The 17,427-nt window shown below is 40.3% G+C and overlaps 1 protein-coding gene across 1 annotated transcript in view; it reads left to right on the plus strand.

The window, feature by feature from the left end:
- DOCK9 (dedicator of cytokinesis 9) overlaps positions 1–17,427 on the plus strand; it is a 165,349-nt gene that overhangs the window by 125,194 nt on the left and 22,728 nt on the right. Inside the window, exons 41-46 of the mRNA XM_066588817.1 lie at positions 7,200–7,337; positions 8,132–8,314; positions 9,680–9,793; positions 11,774–11,989; positions 13,522–13,579; positions 16,129–16,235. Of these exons, the coding sequence (XP_066444914.1) occupies positions 7,200–7,337; positions 8,132–8,314; positions 9,680–9,793; positions 11,774–11,989; positions 13,522–13,579; positions 16,129–16,235 (816 nt within the window). The remainder of the gene's footprint in view (positions 1–7,199; positions 7,338–8,131; positions 8,315–9,679; positions 9,794–11,773; positions 11,990–13,521; positions 13,580–16,128; positions 16,236–17,427) is intronic.

The following is a 17,427-nucleotide window of genomic DNA, read 5'->3' on the forward strand; positions in this document are numbered from 1 at the left end:
TGTTCTCCTTGTGTTTGCATGGGTTTACTCCTGATACTCCAGTTTCTTCTCTCGTTCCAAAAAACTACTTATAGATGTAATTTTAGATTATGATCCTCAGTGGGGACAGGGCCAATGCTGGCAATTTGTGTACAGCACTATGGACTATGTAGGTGCTATAGAAATGAGTAAAAATAAATAACTATATCCATACATAAGAAAATAAGTAGTAGGTAGTAAAATATATTAAAGTTCCCTAACAAGGTGATTGCATGATGCTACTGCATATCTCCTTCTCTTTTCATCTGATCTGTCATGTTGGAGCAAGTCCTCCTGCCTTGATTTTTAGGCTACTCTGATATTCTAGCAATATTCCAAGTTTCCACATACAAGTTACATAATTACCATTTTTATTATATACTAGCGCACCCGTCGCGCGTTGCTGCGAAGACATACATACATACATACATTCGTTTTTATATATCTAGATAACAACCAATCACAGTACAGCTTTCAAGTTACCTCAGCGGTATAATATATAACAACCAATCACAGCACAGCAGCTTTCATGTTACCTCAGCAGTATAATATATAGCAACCAATCACAGCACAGCTTTCATTTTACCTCAGCATTCTCAATATCCAGCTATTGTCTTGCGAAACGTTCGGCGGATGCATCATTTTGTAGTTGAACACGCATCCCGTTGCTCGTAATGCCTTTTGCTTTTGTGCTTGAGATGGAAATCAAACGATCTTTGTCTGGGGGGCATAACTGTCGACGATGCTCGCAGGATAGGTGTACTATGCCAGTAATCTTACCAGGAGTGTACTCAACAACTTCCCAAAGTTTCATGGCGATTAGATGAATGGTGTAGTAGCGCAAAAAGGATAGAAAGACATACATTCCTTTTTATATATATAGATGACATCAGGAAGTGAGAGAATTAGATTCCGTACGTAAAATTTGGACGCTAATTATTTTGTTCTTAGAATTGAATAATCGAGTTGGGACCTATTAACTTTTCCTATTTATGACATAATCAATGCTCGTGCCAAATTTCAAGTTTCTATGACATTGGGAAGTGAGAAAATTAGATTCCATACGTAAAATTTGGACGCAAATTCTTTGGTGCTTAGAATTGAATAATCGAGTTGGGACCCATTAACTTTACCTATTTATGACATAATCAATGTTCGTGCCAAATTTCACGTTTCTATTACATTGGGAAGTGAGAGAATTAGATTCCGTACGTAAAATTTGGACGCTAATTCTTTGGCGCTTAAAATTGATCGAGTTGGGATGCATTAACTTTTCCTATTTATGACATAATCAATGCTCGTGCCAAATTTCAAGTTTCTATGACATTGGGAGGTGAGAGAATTAGAGTCCGTACGTAAAATTTGGACGCTAATTTTTTGGCGCTTAGAATTGAATAATCGAGTTTGGACCCATTCACTTTTCCTATTTATGACATAATCAATGCTCGTGGCAAATTTCAAGTTTCTATGACATTGGGAAGCGAGAAAATTAGATTCCGTATGTAAAATTTGAACGCTAATTCTTTGGTGCTTAAAATTGAATAATCGAGTCGGGACCCATTAATTTTTCCTATTTATGACATAATCAGTGCTCGTGCCAAATTTCATGTTTCTACGATATCGGGAAGTGAGAGAATTAGTGGCAATGATGGAAATCGAACGATCTACGTGGGGGGGGGGCATAACTGTCGACGACGCTCGCACGCGCGCCATTTATCATAGCATAAATGCACTACACCTATAATCTTCCCAGGAGTGTACTTAACAACTTCCCAAAGTTTCATGGCGATCGGATGAATGGTGGTGTAGCGCATAAAGGACAAACAGACAGACACACAGACAGACAGACATACATTCAATTTTATATATATAGACTAGCTTACTCGTCGCGCGTTGCTGCGACGACAGACATACATACATACGTTCGTTTTTATATATCTAGATAACAACCAATCACAGCGCAGCTTACATGTTACCTCAGCAGTATAATATATAGCAACCAATCACAGCACAGCTTTCATGTTACCTCAGCAGTATAAGAAATAGTAACCAATCACAGCACAGCTTTCGTTTTACCTCAGTGGTATAATCTATAACAACCAATCGCAGCGCAGCTTACATGTTACCTCAGCTTTATAATATATAACACCCAATCACAGCGCAGCTTTTATGTTACCGTAGCAGTATAAAATATAACAACCAATCACAGCGCAGCTTTCATGTTACCTCAGCAGTAAGAGAAATAACAACCAATCACAGCGCAACTTTTATTCTGCCTCAGCAATATAAAAAAGAGCAACCAATCACAGCGCAGCATTCATTTTACCTCTGCGGTATTATATATAGCAACCAATCACAGCACAGCTTTCATGTTACCTCAGCAGTATAAGAAATAGCAACCAATCACAGCGCAGCTTTCATGTTACCTCAGTGGTATAATATATAACAACGAATCACAGCGCAGCTTTCATGTTACCTCAGTGGTATAATATATAACAACGAATCGCAGCACAGCTTTCATGCAACCTCAGTAGTATAAGAAGTAGCCACCAATCACAGGACAGCTTTCATGTTACCTCAGCGGTATAATATATAGCAACCAATCACAGCACAGCTTTCATGCAACCTCAGCATTCTCAATATCCAGCAATTGTCTTGCGAAACGTTCAGCGGATGCATCATTTTCTGGTTGAACACGCATCCCGTTGCTCGTAATGCCTTTTGCTTTCGTGCTTGAGATGGAAATCAAACGATCTTTGTCTGGGGGGCATAACTGTCGACGATGCTCGCAGGATAGGTGTACTATGCCAGTAATCTTCCCAGGAGTGTACTCAGCAACTTCCCAAAGTCTCATGGCAATTGGATGAATGGTGTAGTAATGCATAAAGGACAGACAGACAGACATTCATTTATATATATCAGGAAGTGAGATAATTAGATTCCGTACGTAAAATTTGGACGCTAATTCTTTTGCGCATAGAATTGAATAATTGAGACATATTCAATGGCCGTGCCAAATTTCAAGTTTCTATGTGAGAAAAGTAGATTCCGTACGTAAAATTTGGATGCTAATTCTTTGGCGCATAGAATTGAATAATCGAGTTGGGACCCATTAGCGTTTCCTATTTATGACATAATCAATCCCCATGCCAAATTTCAAGTTTCTATGACATTGGGAAGCGAGAAAATTAGATTCCGTACGTAAAATTTGGACGCTAATTCTTTGGCGCTTAGAATTGAATAATCGAGTTGGGACCCAATAACTTTTCCTATTTATGACATAATCAATGCTCGTGCCAAATTTAAGTTTCTATGACATTGGGAAGTGAGAAAATTTGATTCCGTACGTAAAATTTGGACGCTAATTCTTTGGCGCATAGAATTGAATAATCGAGTTGGGACCCATTACCTTTTCCTATTTATGACATAATCAATGCTCGTGCCAAATTTCATGTTTTTACAACATCGGGAAGGGAGAGAATTAGTGGCAATGATGGAAATCGAACGATCTATGTGTGGGGGGGGGGCGTAACTGTCGACGACGCTCGCACGCGCGCCATTTATCGTAGCATAAATGTACTATGCCTATAATCTTCCCAGGAGTGTACTCAACAACTTCCCAAAGTTTCATGGCGATCGGATGAATGGTGTAGTAGCGCATAAAGGACAGACAGACACGCAGACAGACACACACACATACATTCAATTTTATATATATAGATTGGCATACTAGTAATTTTATATGTACCTATTTTCAGCTTTTAGTGCAGCATTTCTGGTGTGATCCTGAATACTGATGTTTCCGAGGGGTTGACTATTTTGATAACATTTTCCTATACCACAGAAATGGCTATACACAGGGAATACGCAGTTTCAGTCCGTGAAAACACCTCATTTCGCAGGCTGAAACAGAATATGCCCATGTGAAGGAGCCTTTAGGGTGCATTTACACAGGCGAGTGCGATATCTGTTCAAGAAACTCGGACCAATATTACATTCCTAAACCTGTGACTTTTCCTGCATCTGCGATGCGTTTTTCTCGCAAAATGCATCACCGCATTACGATTTTCATGTACATGAAAATTGCATGTTCTTTCAATGGCAAAAACAGAAAAATCGCAGTCGCCTGAAACTCTTTTACATGTCCAGTACTAGGCAATTTTATTTTGGGTACCATAGAAAAGAATGCGTAATTCGTGAACAAAATCACCCAAAAATAGGACATCCTGTGATTTTTCTGTATCGCACTCTTGGTCCGAGAGAAAAACTGCCCATGTAAATTAACCCATTTAACCCCTTGAGTGGCACGCCCGGAAATTTTCCGGGACGAGCTCCACTGCCAATAGGGATATAGCCCGGAAGATTTCCGGGCTATGTATCATTATGGGAGCTGCAGAGCACAATGCCACAAGCTGTGGGATTGTGCTCTGCCTGCACAGAGACCCACACAGAGAACCAGTGCAAGAGAACCAGAAAACAGAAGCCGGAAGATATTGCCAATCTGCCGGCAATCTCCCGCTTTTCATTTCAAACCCCTGCACTGGTTTGTTTACAGGTTGCCATAGAGACCATCGGCTCGTCAGAAGCAAGCCGTTGGTCTCTGTGGCAGGGAGAGCTGGTGCTTGACTCTCAGAGGACAGCCAGGCACCAGCTCTTACAGCAGAGATCAGAGAAAACCTCTGATCTCTGCTGTGTTAACCCTTTACATGCGGCAGTCTGTGACTGCAGCATGTAAAGGGCTGTCACCATCGGACCCGGAACGTGATCAGGGGGTCCTGATGGGTCACTGTGGAAGTCCCCTAAAGGGACAAAAAAAAATTAAAGAAAAACACTTGTCTCCCTTTTGCTTTGTAAAAAATTAAAAATAAAATTACACATGTGGTATCCCAGCATCCTAATGACACAGAGAAGGGAGTTAGTACATTATTTAACCCCTTAATGACATGGCCCCTTTTTTCTTTTTTCCCCATTTCTTTTTTTCCTCTACCCGTCTAAAAAATCATAACTCCTTTATTTATCCATCGACGTTGCTGTATGAGGGCTTGTTTTTTGCGGAACGAGTTGTATTTTTCAATGATGATATTTAAAGTACCATATGATGTTCTGAAAAACTTTTACAAAATTCTATGCGGAGTAAAATGAAAGAAAAAAGACATTCCACCATCTTTCAGTGCGTCTTGTTTCTACGGCGCACAAACTGCAACAAAAATGACATGATAACTTTATTCTATGGGTCAATACGATTACTACGATACCAAACTTGTAGGTTTTTTTTGCTGTAGTACTTGTGTTTTTTAAAATTATTTTCTGCTCTATCTTCTGCGCGCAATAACTTTTTTATTTTTCCATCGAGAGACTTGAGCAAGGGCTCATTTTTTGCGAGATGTCCTGTAGTTTACGTTAGTGCTAATTCGGAATACATATGACTTTTTGTTCGCTTTTTATTGCATTTTTTCTGGGAAACAGAGTGATTGAAAAAGTGCATTTGTGGCGTTCTTTATTTTGTTTTTAGACAACGTTCACCGTGCGGGGTAAATAATGCACTACTTTGATAGATCGGACTTTTACGGATGCGGCGATACCAAATATGTATTTTTATTTTAGGATTTAGATTTTTTTAATTATAGATATGGCAAAAGGAGGGCAATTTAAACTTTTATTCCTTTTTTTTTTTTTTTTTTTTTTAAGTGTGAAAAAGTCATGAAAAATAAAAAACCTATTACAATTTGGTATTGGCGTAATCGTACTGGCCTGTAGAATTACTTTAAGGTATTAGTTATACTGCTCAGAGATCGCAGTGAAAAATAAAAATAAAAAAACATGTCGGAATTACAGATTTTATTAATCTTGCCACTAGAAAAAATGGAATAAAAAGCGATCAAAATTTGACATGTTCCACAAAATTAGATAAATGAAGACCAGAGTTCATCCCGCAAAAAACAAGGCCTTCTAGAGCTCTGGCAATGGAAAAATAAAATTAATACGGCTCCTGGAATGTGGCGACACAAAAGCGAGCCTTTAAGAAAAAAAATGTTTTAAATGTACAAAAATAGCAAAACATAAAAACTGTATAAACTTTGTATCGCCGGAATCGTGTGACTCAGAGAATAATATCACATTATTTATTCTGCATGTTGAACACCGTAAAAATGAAATCCAAAAAACCAAATGGCAGAATTTTTTTTCCCCCCCAATCTCTCTACAAATTTTTTTTTACAAAAATTATGCAATACATTATATATACCCAAAAATGATGATATCAAAAAGTACAACTTGTCTCGCAAAAAACAAGCCCTCATATGCCCATGTCAATGGAAAAGTGAAAAAGTTATGGCTCTTGCAACGCGACTGCAAAATTAGTTGAAATTAAATGATTAGACCATTTAAAAAACCTGCGCTGGTGGGCACGACAGGGTGGTAGGAAACCCGCCACTCAAGGGGTTAAGGTGTGTTCTTTCCACATGCAATTTCTTTGCACCTCACGTGACAGAGAAATTGTATGTTAAAATCGCCTGTGTAAATACATCCTTAGTACCAGGTTTCTTAACAGATGGCAGCTGATCAGTGGGGTCTCAGCAGGGAACACATTGATAGCTCATTGTCAAGAAGCCCTTCTAAAAAGTAGAGAGAGGACAACCGCTTCAACATTGATTGTATAATGTGAGATATCTGTTTAAACACCACTTCATTTATGTATGCAAATAAGGCCTCAGGCACTCTAATGTATTTGGGGCCGCACACTGCCCCAGGGATCTTTGGACAGCCCACGGCCCCATTATAGGTCTAAGAGGCTATGCACATGGACTTTTAAAAAAAAGACAGATGGCAATCTTATGGCATGTCCCATTTCTGCCAGTTTCACAGATAAAAAAAGGGGACATGCCAATGTATTGTGTCTGTGAATATCGGACAGTGCACAAACTGGTGTCTGTGTGCTGCCTGAGGCATTCAATTGCAACTTGTACTTACAACTTGTGCGCACCTAGCCTAACAGAAAATATGGGTGTTCCCCAAGTACGTTCTCGCCTGTAGTCTGTTTCAGTGTACTCCTCCTTGTAGACGTAGACAGAAGGCAGAAGCCCTAACTGATACCCACCTTAAATGTCTTGCAATACAACTCAACTGGAATAATTACCACTTACAGCACAGTAACATGTCTTATGGTGTTTTTGTTTCTCCAGAACCAACTCATTGCCGATCATGGCCACAATCCCTTGATGAAGAAGGTGTTTGATGTGTATCTATGCTTTCTTCAGAAAAATCAGTCTGAAACTACACTTAAAAATGTCTTCACTGCACTGAGGTCATTAATATATAAGGTCAGTAAGATAGGGTATGGTGTAATAAACTAACCATTTTAGGTGTTGGCTTCAGTTGACAGTTCTTTTTTTATGACCCAACGGTCACTGTTTAAATGAACTTGTGCCCATACTACATTTTTCTTATAGAGCAAAATTCCTTTAATTTGTTGTCATTGAAACTTGATTGGGTGCAAAATCATTGGACAGTTGTAAAAACACATGCATAAAACTTGTATGGGCACAAAACCTTTCAGGAGTGTTTATTTTAGCACTACTGTAACTTATTCTTCAATTATTGCAATTTCCATATTTGTACTCCTTTTCCTGTTTTGTTTTTGGAAAATTCCACATATTTGAGTTCAGTGCTCCACATGTCCAGAATTATCAAATATGTTCTGGATTATTACATTCTAGGTTAAAGAAATGTCTCTGAAATAAAGTAAAAATATATATGAGATGATCTGTTACAGCTTGACTGCAGTGTCTGGGGCTTACACAATTCCTAAGGCTTTGTACACCTCTATGCTGAAGGCTTCATTCATAGCCTCTGACACAGATCCGGCATAAAGTCCTGGACATAATAGCACAGTATTGTAGCGAATGGGGTCCAACTGGTACTTTTCTGGTCCATCATATGCTTAGTCTAGTGCTTTTGGTGTTCCCCTTGTTCAGCTCCTAGGACGGATCTGACCATCGGAAACTCACAGCCCTAGTGTGAACCTACCCTTGTGTGCTTTATGTGTTTAAACCTATAATTATGGATAAATCCTCTATTCTAAAAAAAAAAAATTTTTTGTTTTTTTCTTTCTCAGTTCCCATCAACTTTTTATGAAGGAAGAGCAGATATGTGTGCTGCCTTGTGCTATGAAATCCTTAAATGCTGTAATTCCAAGCTAAGCTCCATCCGAACCGACTCCTCGCAGCTCCTCTATTTCCTAATGAGAAATAACTTTGACTACACTGGAAAGAAATCTTTTGTCAGGACTCATCTACAGGTGATTAAAGTGTGACGTGTGTGGTCCTTGTTGAGCTCTCCTTATTGTTCATTTGGACATATACATGTGACTTGGTCCAGAAGCATTCTATCTTTTATCCGTTTTATTACACGTTTTACAATACAGGTAACAAGATCAGGCATGAAGAAGCATCTTGTATTCGCATCTGATATGTGTCAAGGTATCCTGGCTGCCCTTCCTGGGTTATAACTGGCTGCCAAAAAATGGGGTGGAGGTTGAATAATTGTATACCTTACAATAAAACAGTCGCTTAGTAGTTTAAAGCTTTATTTTAATGTTCATTTTGCAGTTGCAACATATCTGACACCTGCCGATATTCTATGTTAAATTGAGCATGCAAAATGTGCAGAATTTGCAGTAGCAGCATAGTGGGAAAAAATTTTGGAAATTGACATGCGGTGGAGGTTTTAAATGCATGTCGTGTCAATTTATGCAGTGGATTATTACCACGGGTTTGACTCTGTTATGCAAAGGATGAAACCTGTCACAGATCCACTTCGTGGATCCATAGGCAGTATCGTGTGGCGCAGAGTGTAAGCTCTCGCCTAGGATCTGAAGGTTGCAAGTTTGATCCCCGCATGATTCAGGTAGGCGGCTCAAGGTTGACTCAGCCTTCCATCCTTCCGAGGTCGGTAAAATGAGAACCCAGCTTGGTGGGGGGGTAATAAGTAATAATTACCTGAAAGCGCTGCAGAATAAGTTGGCGCTTTTACAAATACTAGGATTTATTTTATTTTATTTCTGCAACTAAATCCGCAACAAAAACCGCAATGGATTTGCTTTTTAGGAACATAGCCTTATACTTCATTCATGTAAAACCCATAAGTGGTTGTGTTATAAAAACATCCATGAGAACCATTTTAAGAACCCCTAGGTTGGATACTGGCTTTTGCCTATATGGCAGTTAAGTAAGGCTGGGCGCAATGACACAAGATGCAGTATTGACGTCTTGTCCTACAGCATGATGATCGTGATGATTCATCAATTTTGTTGTAATCATTACTCCTATAGGAGACCGTATTTGATCCCAAATTGCAAAAAACGAAGTGTGGGTGGTAAAAGGGTAGTCGGTTAACCACTGCAGCCAATTACCGACTGATCTGGAGTTACAAACAGCTGGTAATTGGCTGCCGCAATCACACGTCCCTGTGGCGGGATATCATTGTTGAAGCTGGAAGAGGAGTACTACCGGGGATCAGGTGAGATGAGTGTGGCACTTTGTTTTATACAGCGCTGAACAGCTTTCTGTACATTTTTTCTTCTCCACAGACAACCCATTACATTTATTTTAGTTGCACCCTAAATTTCACAATCGTTGATTTATTTCATATCTGCTTTCTACAGGTGATCATATCGGTCAGCCAATTAATAGCAGATGTGGTTGGAATAGGAGGTACAAGATTCCAGCAATCCCTCTCAATAATCAACAACTGTGCAAACAGTGACCGGCTTATTAAGGTCAGTGGATCATGGAAGGTAAAAAAGTAAATCTGAATGATTGTTATAATGGTACGTTAGTAGAAAAAAAATTGTTACGGACATAAAAAACAAATGCAATTATGGTTATGGCCAATGGGAAGAGCTCACTAGCCATATTCCAGTATTGGCTGGGACCAATTACTACAACTGTTAAATTTACTAGTTTATTGCATTTTATTAGTTTAATGTAACTGTGCCTATAAATGTGCCATTACAGATCGTTTACGCAACTATAGCACATATTGTATCTTGCTCTCCATTTATAGTACATTGGCGGTAAATATACTGGGAGCTGCTTTATCACTGCACTTTTCTGCTGTTCTGTCATTGCATTTGATATGTATGAAGACAGCCTATTCCATTTTAGTTTGTATTGAGCAGATGGGAAGTAACCTCCGTACATCTGCTTTATTTAGCTTTTACCAACTCTCTTGTAAACAGGAAATTTCAAAAGACCCGGCACCACCGGGCTGTATTCAGTAGTATATGCAGTGCTAGTTCATATAATAAGGTGCAATACCTGACAGATATACATGAATATAAGAACTATGGGAAAATGTGGAGTCAATGAAAATAAGGTTGTTTTTTGAATAGAATTAATATTATGTATATATAAGGAAATCTTATGTGTGCCAACATTTTTTTGTATATGCATATAATATCTCTCATATTGGAACATCAGAGAAATCTATATGAGAGGAATAATGTTATATAATTAATGAGAAGAAAATTTTCCGTAGATTATATGGCACATCATTTACAGTGCGGATCAGCGCTAATAGAGAATGTCAATACATAGTATCCAGATATTTATTAATGACCTAGTAGAATGATTGCACAGTAAAATATCAATATTTGCAGATGCTACAAAACTATGTAAAGTAATTAACAAAAGCCAAGACAGAATACAGTTGCAAATAGATATGGATAGGTTGGGGCTTTGCCAGAAAAGTGGCAAATGAAGTTTAACATTGATAAAAATAAGGTTAGGGGAAATACATGTCACCATTATGCACTAAATGGGAAACCACTGGGTAGCACTGACATGGAAAGGGACTTGGGGATTTTAGGTAACTGTAAGCTTAACTGGAGCAACCAGTGTCAGGCAGCTGCTGTCTAGGCAAATAGGATCATGAGGTGTATTAGAAGAGGTCTAGGGGCACATAACCAGAACATTGTTCTTCCTCTTTGCAAATCACTGGTCAGACCACACATGGAATATTGTGTACAGTTCTGGGCACCGGTACTCAAGGACATACAGTATCAGTTCTTGATCATGTACAAAGGCAGACAACTAAAGTAATAAATGGAATGGGCGGACTACAATACCCAGAGAGGTTATCAAAATTGGGATCATTTAGTTTAGAAAAAAGACGGCTAAGGGGCGAACTAATAATTATGTATAATATATCAGAGGACAATACAGAGATCTCTCCCATGATCTATTTATACCCAGGACTGTGAATGTAATAAGAGGGCGCACTCTCTATGTCTACAGGAAAGAAGGTTTCTACACCGACATAGAAGCCGGTTCTTTACTGTAAGAGCAGTGAGACTATGGAACTATGTATTTTTTTTTTTTTGGCCTAACATACTGTATTACTATGTTATATCAAAGTCAGAAAGGGCTGCTAGAAGATGTAAATCACTTACTATGATGAGCGCAGGAGCTTCTTCAGAACCCTGTACAGTACACACTACATCGGAAAGGTGAAGCTGAGCCACCCTCACCTGGTGTCCAAACCTTAGCTTATCCTGGCACAGGTAAACAGCAGTACAAGAACATATAGTACCATGCTGTATTGTAGAGACACTACCAGATTCTGGCTTCTGTGGCAATATATCTTGTATCTGCTTTCAAGTTACAATGTTACTGAAAAGACAATCTTATGTTGAAAATATTGTATTCTGAAACCATTGAGGTTTATGAAATTGTATTTTTTACTGTCTGTTTTCCAGCATACAACTTTCTCATCTGATGTGAAAGATCTGACTAAAAGAATCCGCACAGTACTTATGGCCACCGCCCAAATGAAGGAGCATGAGAATGATCCAGAAATGCTTGTTGACCTTCAGTACAGCCTGGCCAAGTCATACGCTAGCACCCCAGAGCTGAGGAAAACTTGGCTGGACAGCATGGCCAGGATTCATGTCAAGCATGGAGACTTGTCAGAGGTAGTAAGCTTTCCACCCATTTCTGTCTTTTATGACTTAATGACATAGTTTTCATTATAGGCAAAATCAGCAACAAACTTAAAGGAAGAAAAAAAAATGTTCATAGCAGCACATAGCTGTAAATGATTGTGGTTATTAATGAGACTCTCTGGTTTTAGCACAAAATGATGTCCTCGAGCCAACGGGGTGGTATATTAGCTGCACTTGATCTTCCCTCTCCGCTCCTCTCTTATGCCAGTTCCTGTCCTGTTTTTTTGGAGCAACCAGGATGTGTGCTTCCATCTTTAGACTACCTAATATCCCATAGTGAATTGGTAGTGTTAGACTACCAATACTCTTTGCTTGCTCTCTGATTGCTCAGCAATGCTCATATTAACAGAACTGGCCAATCCCGTAGCAGTGCTTAGTCTGGTCTGTGTGTGTCAAACTCAAGGCCCCTGGGCGGAATCTGTCCCGCCACATGATTTTGTGTGGCGGGCCACAGAAGGACCAGCTCTCCACTTTTCCCAGAGGATGCAGCCAGTACAGGGAGCTGGTGCCATCTTGGATTCTGAGCTCTGGCGCACACCTACACACCGCTCTGTCCAACAACTCACAAGTGGTGCCACAGCTCTGACAGCCCAACCCAGGCACTCTAGCCAACCTCTAAGGTAGGAAGCTCCGTGCAAAGGAGGCAAAATGGGAGAAACTTCTATCATAGTGCATAGAGCTCCATAGCCATGTTGCAGTCAAGTGCAGGTAAATATACCTCCTCCACACTCTGGTCCTAGGACAGAGTTTTGTCCTGAAACTGGAGGGTTGCTTTAAATCAAGTGTTTAAAGCAGAAAGTACAAATAACACTTGTTGATTATTTCCAGCAAGAGAAACCAAGTAATCTTGTAGATATGATACCTTTTATTGGCTAACAAAAATACATGATGTTATAGCGAGCTTTCAGACCTCACGGCGTTCTTTCTCGGCATAAATCACATTTATGGCACGCCAATTTAATATGTTAATACGGAGGACCACTTTAACTCCTTGCTTTTCTCCTCCATAGCAGCAGAGCGCTGTAACAGCAAGGCTCTTGTATGGTGCTAGGAAGGGAGTAAGCTGATTGGTGGAGACGGAGCAGCAGCACTTCTCACCGGTGCTCAGCACCAATCAGCAGTGGTGGTGAACACCGGGAGGAGAGGAGAAAGAGAACCATTCTCCTCTCCTGCTATGGAGCGAGCATGCTGGCCAGCTTAAATTTCGGCACGTTCACTTGATAAGATGCTCTACTTTTTCCTCCCATTGTGTGGGGGGGTGGGGGGTGTCTTATGAAGTGCAAAATATGTTAATTTATTTAGTTTGAAGATGGATGAAGGAGTCATAAATACATACGTCTTTATGCTAGCCTAGTGGTATACTTAATGGCAGTTTCAATACTATATTCAGCTCCCAACTGGGAAAGCTAAACTGTTCTCTAGATTGGAGGAGCGCAGCTAGATCACCCGTGGATAAGAGAATAAGAGAAGCACGCCTAATGGTCTGTTTTCTTGTCTTGCAGGCAGCAATGTGCTATGTACACGTGGCCGCTCTGGTAGCCGAATACCTCATGAGGAAAGGTGAGCGTGCTATCAGTAATAAGTGCCATTCAGTCTTATCATTCTACATTTACAGTATCATTTGGCTTCTTCCAGTAAACAGCAATAAAGTGTTCCTAATAAATTGCAGAAGGCTGCACGCTGATCTCAGTCCTTGTACATCCGTTTTCTCTTTATTCACTTACATTTCTCTAATGTGGCTTTTCATCTCCATTTCAGCAGCACCTGCATTCATTTTAGCTTAAAGGGGGTTTCCAGGAAAATACCATTGATTATTTATCCTCAAGATAGGTCATCAATAGTTGATCATCTGGGAACTGCACTTGGAACCCCTGCTGATCAGCCGATAGGGCGACCACAGTCAGCAGTACTGCACACTGAGGTACGGAGAAGAAGCTGCAGCTCCAACACCTGTGTAGTGGCCGGCACTTGTAACTGCAGGTGCAGCTCCCATTTGATTTTAATGAGAGCTGTACCTGCAGTTACAAGCGCCAGCCATTACACAGGAGTTGGAGCTGCAGCTTCTGCTCCACATGTCAGTGTATTGCAGCACTGATAGCTACACTTAAGAATATGATCACACATTGCCGAGAAAATTTGCACCAAAATTTACATGCAGATTTTGGTGATGATTTTCATTGAAGATTCCGCTTATTGCAGTGCAGTGAGTCAATTCCACAGCGGATAGTCAGAGGTATTTCCTCAACAAATGGAGCATGATGCAGAATTTATAAAATTGCAGCATGTCTATCTTCCGCTGCAGACTTTCCACTGTAAGTGAATGGGGTTTGTCAAACCAGGTTGTCTGTGTAATACAGGGCAGGTCCTCCAGAGAGATGCTTCTTGTATGGGTGGCTTTACACGAGCGCGTTTTTGTGCGTGCATACGCACACAAAAACACACGTCTGTTAAAACAGATGCATTCCCTATGGTGTGTGCACATGTCCGTGCTTTACAGGCGTGTACCTGCAAAGATAGGACATGCGTGCACCATAGGGAATGCACACATTGTCTTCAATGGAGCCACGGCTACTGCCAGTGACTCCATTGAAGACAATGGTCTGCCAGCAGCCCGTAATTGTTTTTCAGGGAACAGCTTTAAATATAAGGTCTTGCCTGAAAAACAACAATTTTTAGAGTTAGAAAAAATATATAGATATATATATTTACCTGTCCGCCGCTGCTGTGTCCCCCACGGGAAAAAGAATTCCTTGCTGCACCTGTCACATCTGTGACAGATGCAGCAAAGGAATTCTTCATCCCTGTGGGAATAAAGAGTCTCTATCACAGCTGTCACAGATGACAGCTGCGGTAGAGGACCAAGCTGCCAGCATCCTGTAATTGTTAAATATAAGCCCTTCCCTGAAAAGCAAGGCATAGTACTGTTAAAAATAAAAAAAACATACCTTCCTTCAGCTGCCGGGGCTCAGCTGCGTCCTCAGCGCTGTCCCCGCCTCTCTATGCAGTTCTTTGAGCAGGCAGGAATTAAAAATCCCCGCCTACTAACAGAGTTCCTTCTGAATGGCTAAGGCGCTCAGCCAATCACAGGCAGCTCCCGTCTGTCATTCATTCAGCCGGGGACAGCGCAGAGGACGCGGCTGAGCCCCGGCAGCTGAAGGAATGGGGTTTTTTTCTACCTTTTTTTAACACTATTTTGCCTTGTTTTTCAGGGAAGGGCTTATATTTAAAACCCTTCCCTGAAAAACAATTACGGGATGCCGGTAGCTGGATCCTCTACCGCAGCTGTCATGTGTGACAGCTGCGGTAGGGAATTCTTTATTCTCCGCAGGGATTTAGAATTCCTTTGCCGCATCTGTCACAAATGTTGCAGGTGTAGCAGGGAATTCTTTTCCCCCGCGGGGATGAAGAAACATCTGCTGCATGCGGCAGATGTGTTGTTCATGCCCGCGGGGAAAACGGCAGCCGCGGACAGGTAAATAAATTTTTTTTTTACACTAAAATTGTTGTTTTTCAGGGAAAAGCTTATATTTAAAGACCATTGAAGACAATGCTTACCTGCATATACACGTGTTTTTGCGCGTCCAGGGGTGCGCACATATGTACGCACTCGCTCGTGTGAAGCCACCCTAACTGTGCTGCCCTCTGGCCAAGAGTTGAGTATCCTTAACAGAAGACCGCCCTATATTAGCTCAAGATTCCCTTATAGTGTATATGAGAAGTGGGTTTTTTTTTTGTTGTTGTTTTTATACTTGACAGCCCCCTTAAAGCGCACTGTTGGTGCATTCTGAGTTAATAGAAGGAAGTCAGTGATTCAGGACCCTCTAATAAGCCACAGGAGAGAGCAGCTACAATAGTTTCTTGGTCTGCCTGTCCTGTGCATGTTTTACACAGACCACTTAAGTTGAACCATTTCGAAAGGACACCCTGTGATTATACTATTTCTTTGGAAACCAGCTAATAATCGGTTGCCCAAAGGCCAGTTCCACCATACAGTGCCTATTCATTTTGGTTGCTGCGTATAGGTAGTACAGTTCAAAACTCTTAGAAGTTTGGCTACTCTACTTAAATAAGTTAATCTAAGATTTTGTGCTTATCTACTATATTTCCAGGAATGTTCAGACAGGGCTGCTCAACCTTTAGAGTGATCACTCCAAATATTGATGAGGAAGCTTCTATGATGGAAGATGTTGGAATGCAGGATGTTCATTTCAATGAGGTATGCTTATACATTAAATGCAGATATCACTTATAATCTTTGCTCATACATTATATTTTTTTCTCTCTTGCTTTGAATATTCAAAGTAAGAGAGGAAATAAATATAAATATACCAGCACATCTGTGGCTTCACATTTTCACAAGCAAGAGGCCCAATGCCAGAGTTGGTGACGCAGATCTTCCATGTTATTGTGGAGATCATGCTATAAGGGCCTAACTACAGAAGTACTGAGCTAGAGAAGTGAGGGTGGCACGTTCTAGACTGCCAAGTGACTAGTGCTACGTGTAAAACTACAGAAGCTTTGGTGACAAATACTAACCCAAAGGGGTGCAAACTAGAGGAAACACTGGTATTGATGCTACAATACGCACTAATGGCATATTCTACTATTGTATGCCACATTTGTTTGGGTACTGGCAATGGCTGTCTCTGCTGGTAAGAACTATTTTATAAGGAATCTAATTCATAATTTTTAGGCAACATTAGGGATACACTGTAGCAAAAATGTGACGGTAGAACTCCACTTACTGAAATTCTGTCTTAGCAGTTAAATTAAATCACCCTCCTATTGCTTACGATCTCCCCCGCTCTCCTTCTGCTGGCTATCACTTATAGGCAAGAGGCAGCTGGGTTTTATGGAATCAGACAAGCTTCTTATGCTATGCTGCAACTTTTAATGGAAGTGAAAAGGAGTTACAAAAGCAACCTAGCATAGACAGATGGTATGTTTCCGTAATTCTGTCTGCCCCATAGATATGGGTACTCCATTCAGCCGTAATGTTGTGAGATGGCAATACCACTTTAAAGAGTTGCGTTTCGAAAGAAAACCTATACTCTTATTTTCTTCTGGGACACAATGTTTCCTGTAATCAGGTTCAGGGTGATAAATATTTTTGCGTTGTATGGGTATTTTTTATCAGCACCTTGTAAAGTAGTGACTACTTTTTGCAGGGCTTGCACATAACCTTTAATCACGAGAAACATAAATTAGTAAATGTTTAACACAATTCATAGTTCATCCAGATATTAAGTACAGTATTTGACTAAAAACATGGTAGGATAATAAACAAAATCACTGATTTAGTGTACAGTTGCAACACAGGTTTGTTTAGTGCTTCCTGTAGTGTCCGTAATTCCTGTCCAAACACTGTCCATGAAGTTGTAGTGGAGCTCGAACCAGACCGTATCCAA

Source organism: Eleutherodactylus coqui, chromosome 1 (genome assembly GCF_035609145.1).
Source record: "Eleutherodactylus coqui strain aEleCoq1 chromosome 1, aEleCoq1.hap1, whole genome shotgun sequence".
NCBI classification, from domain to species: Eukaryota; Metazoa; Chordata; class Amphibia; order Anura; family Eleutherodactylidae; genus Eleutherodactylus; species Eleutherodactylus coqui.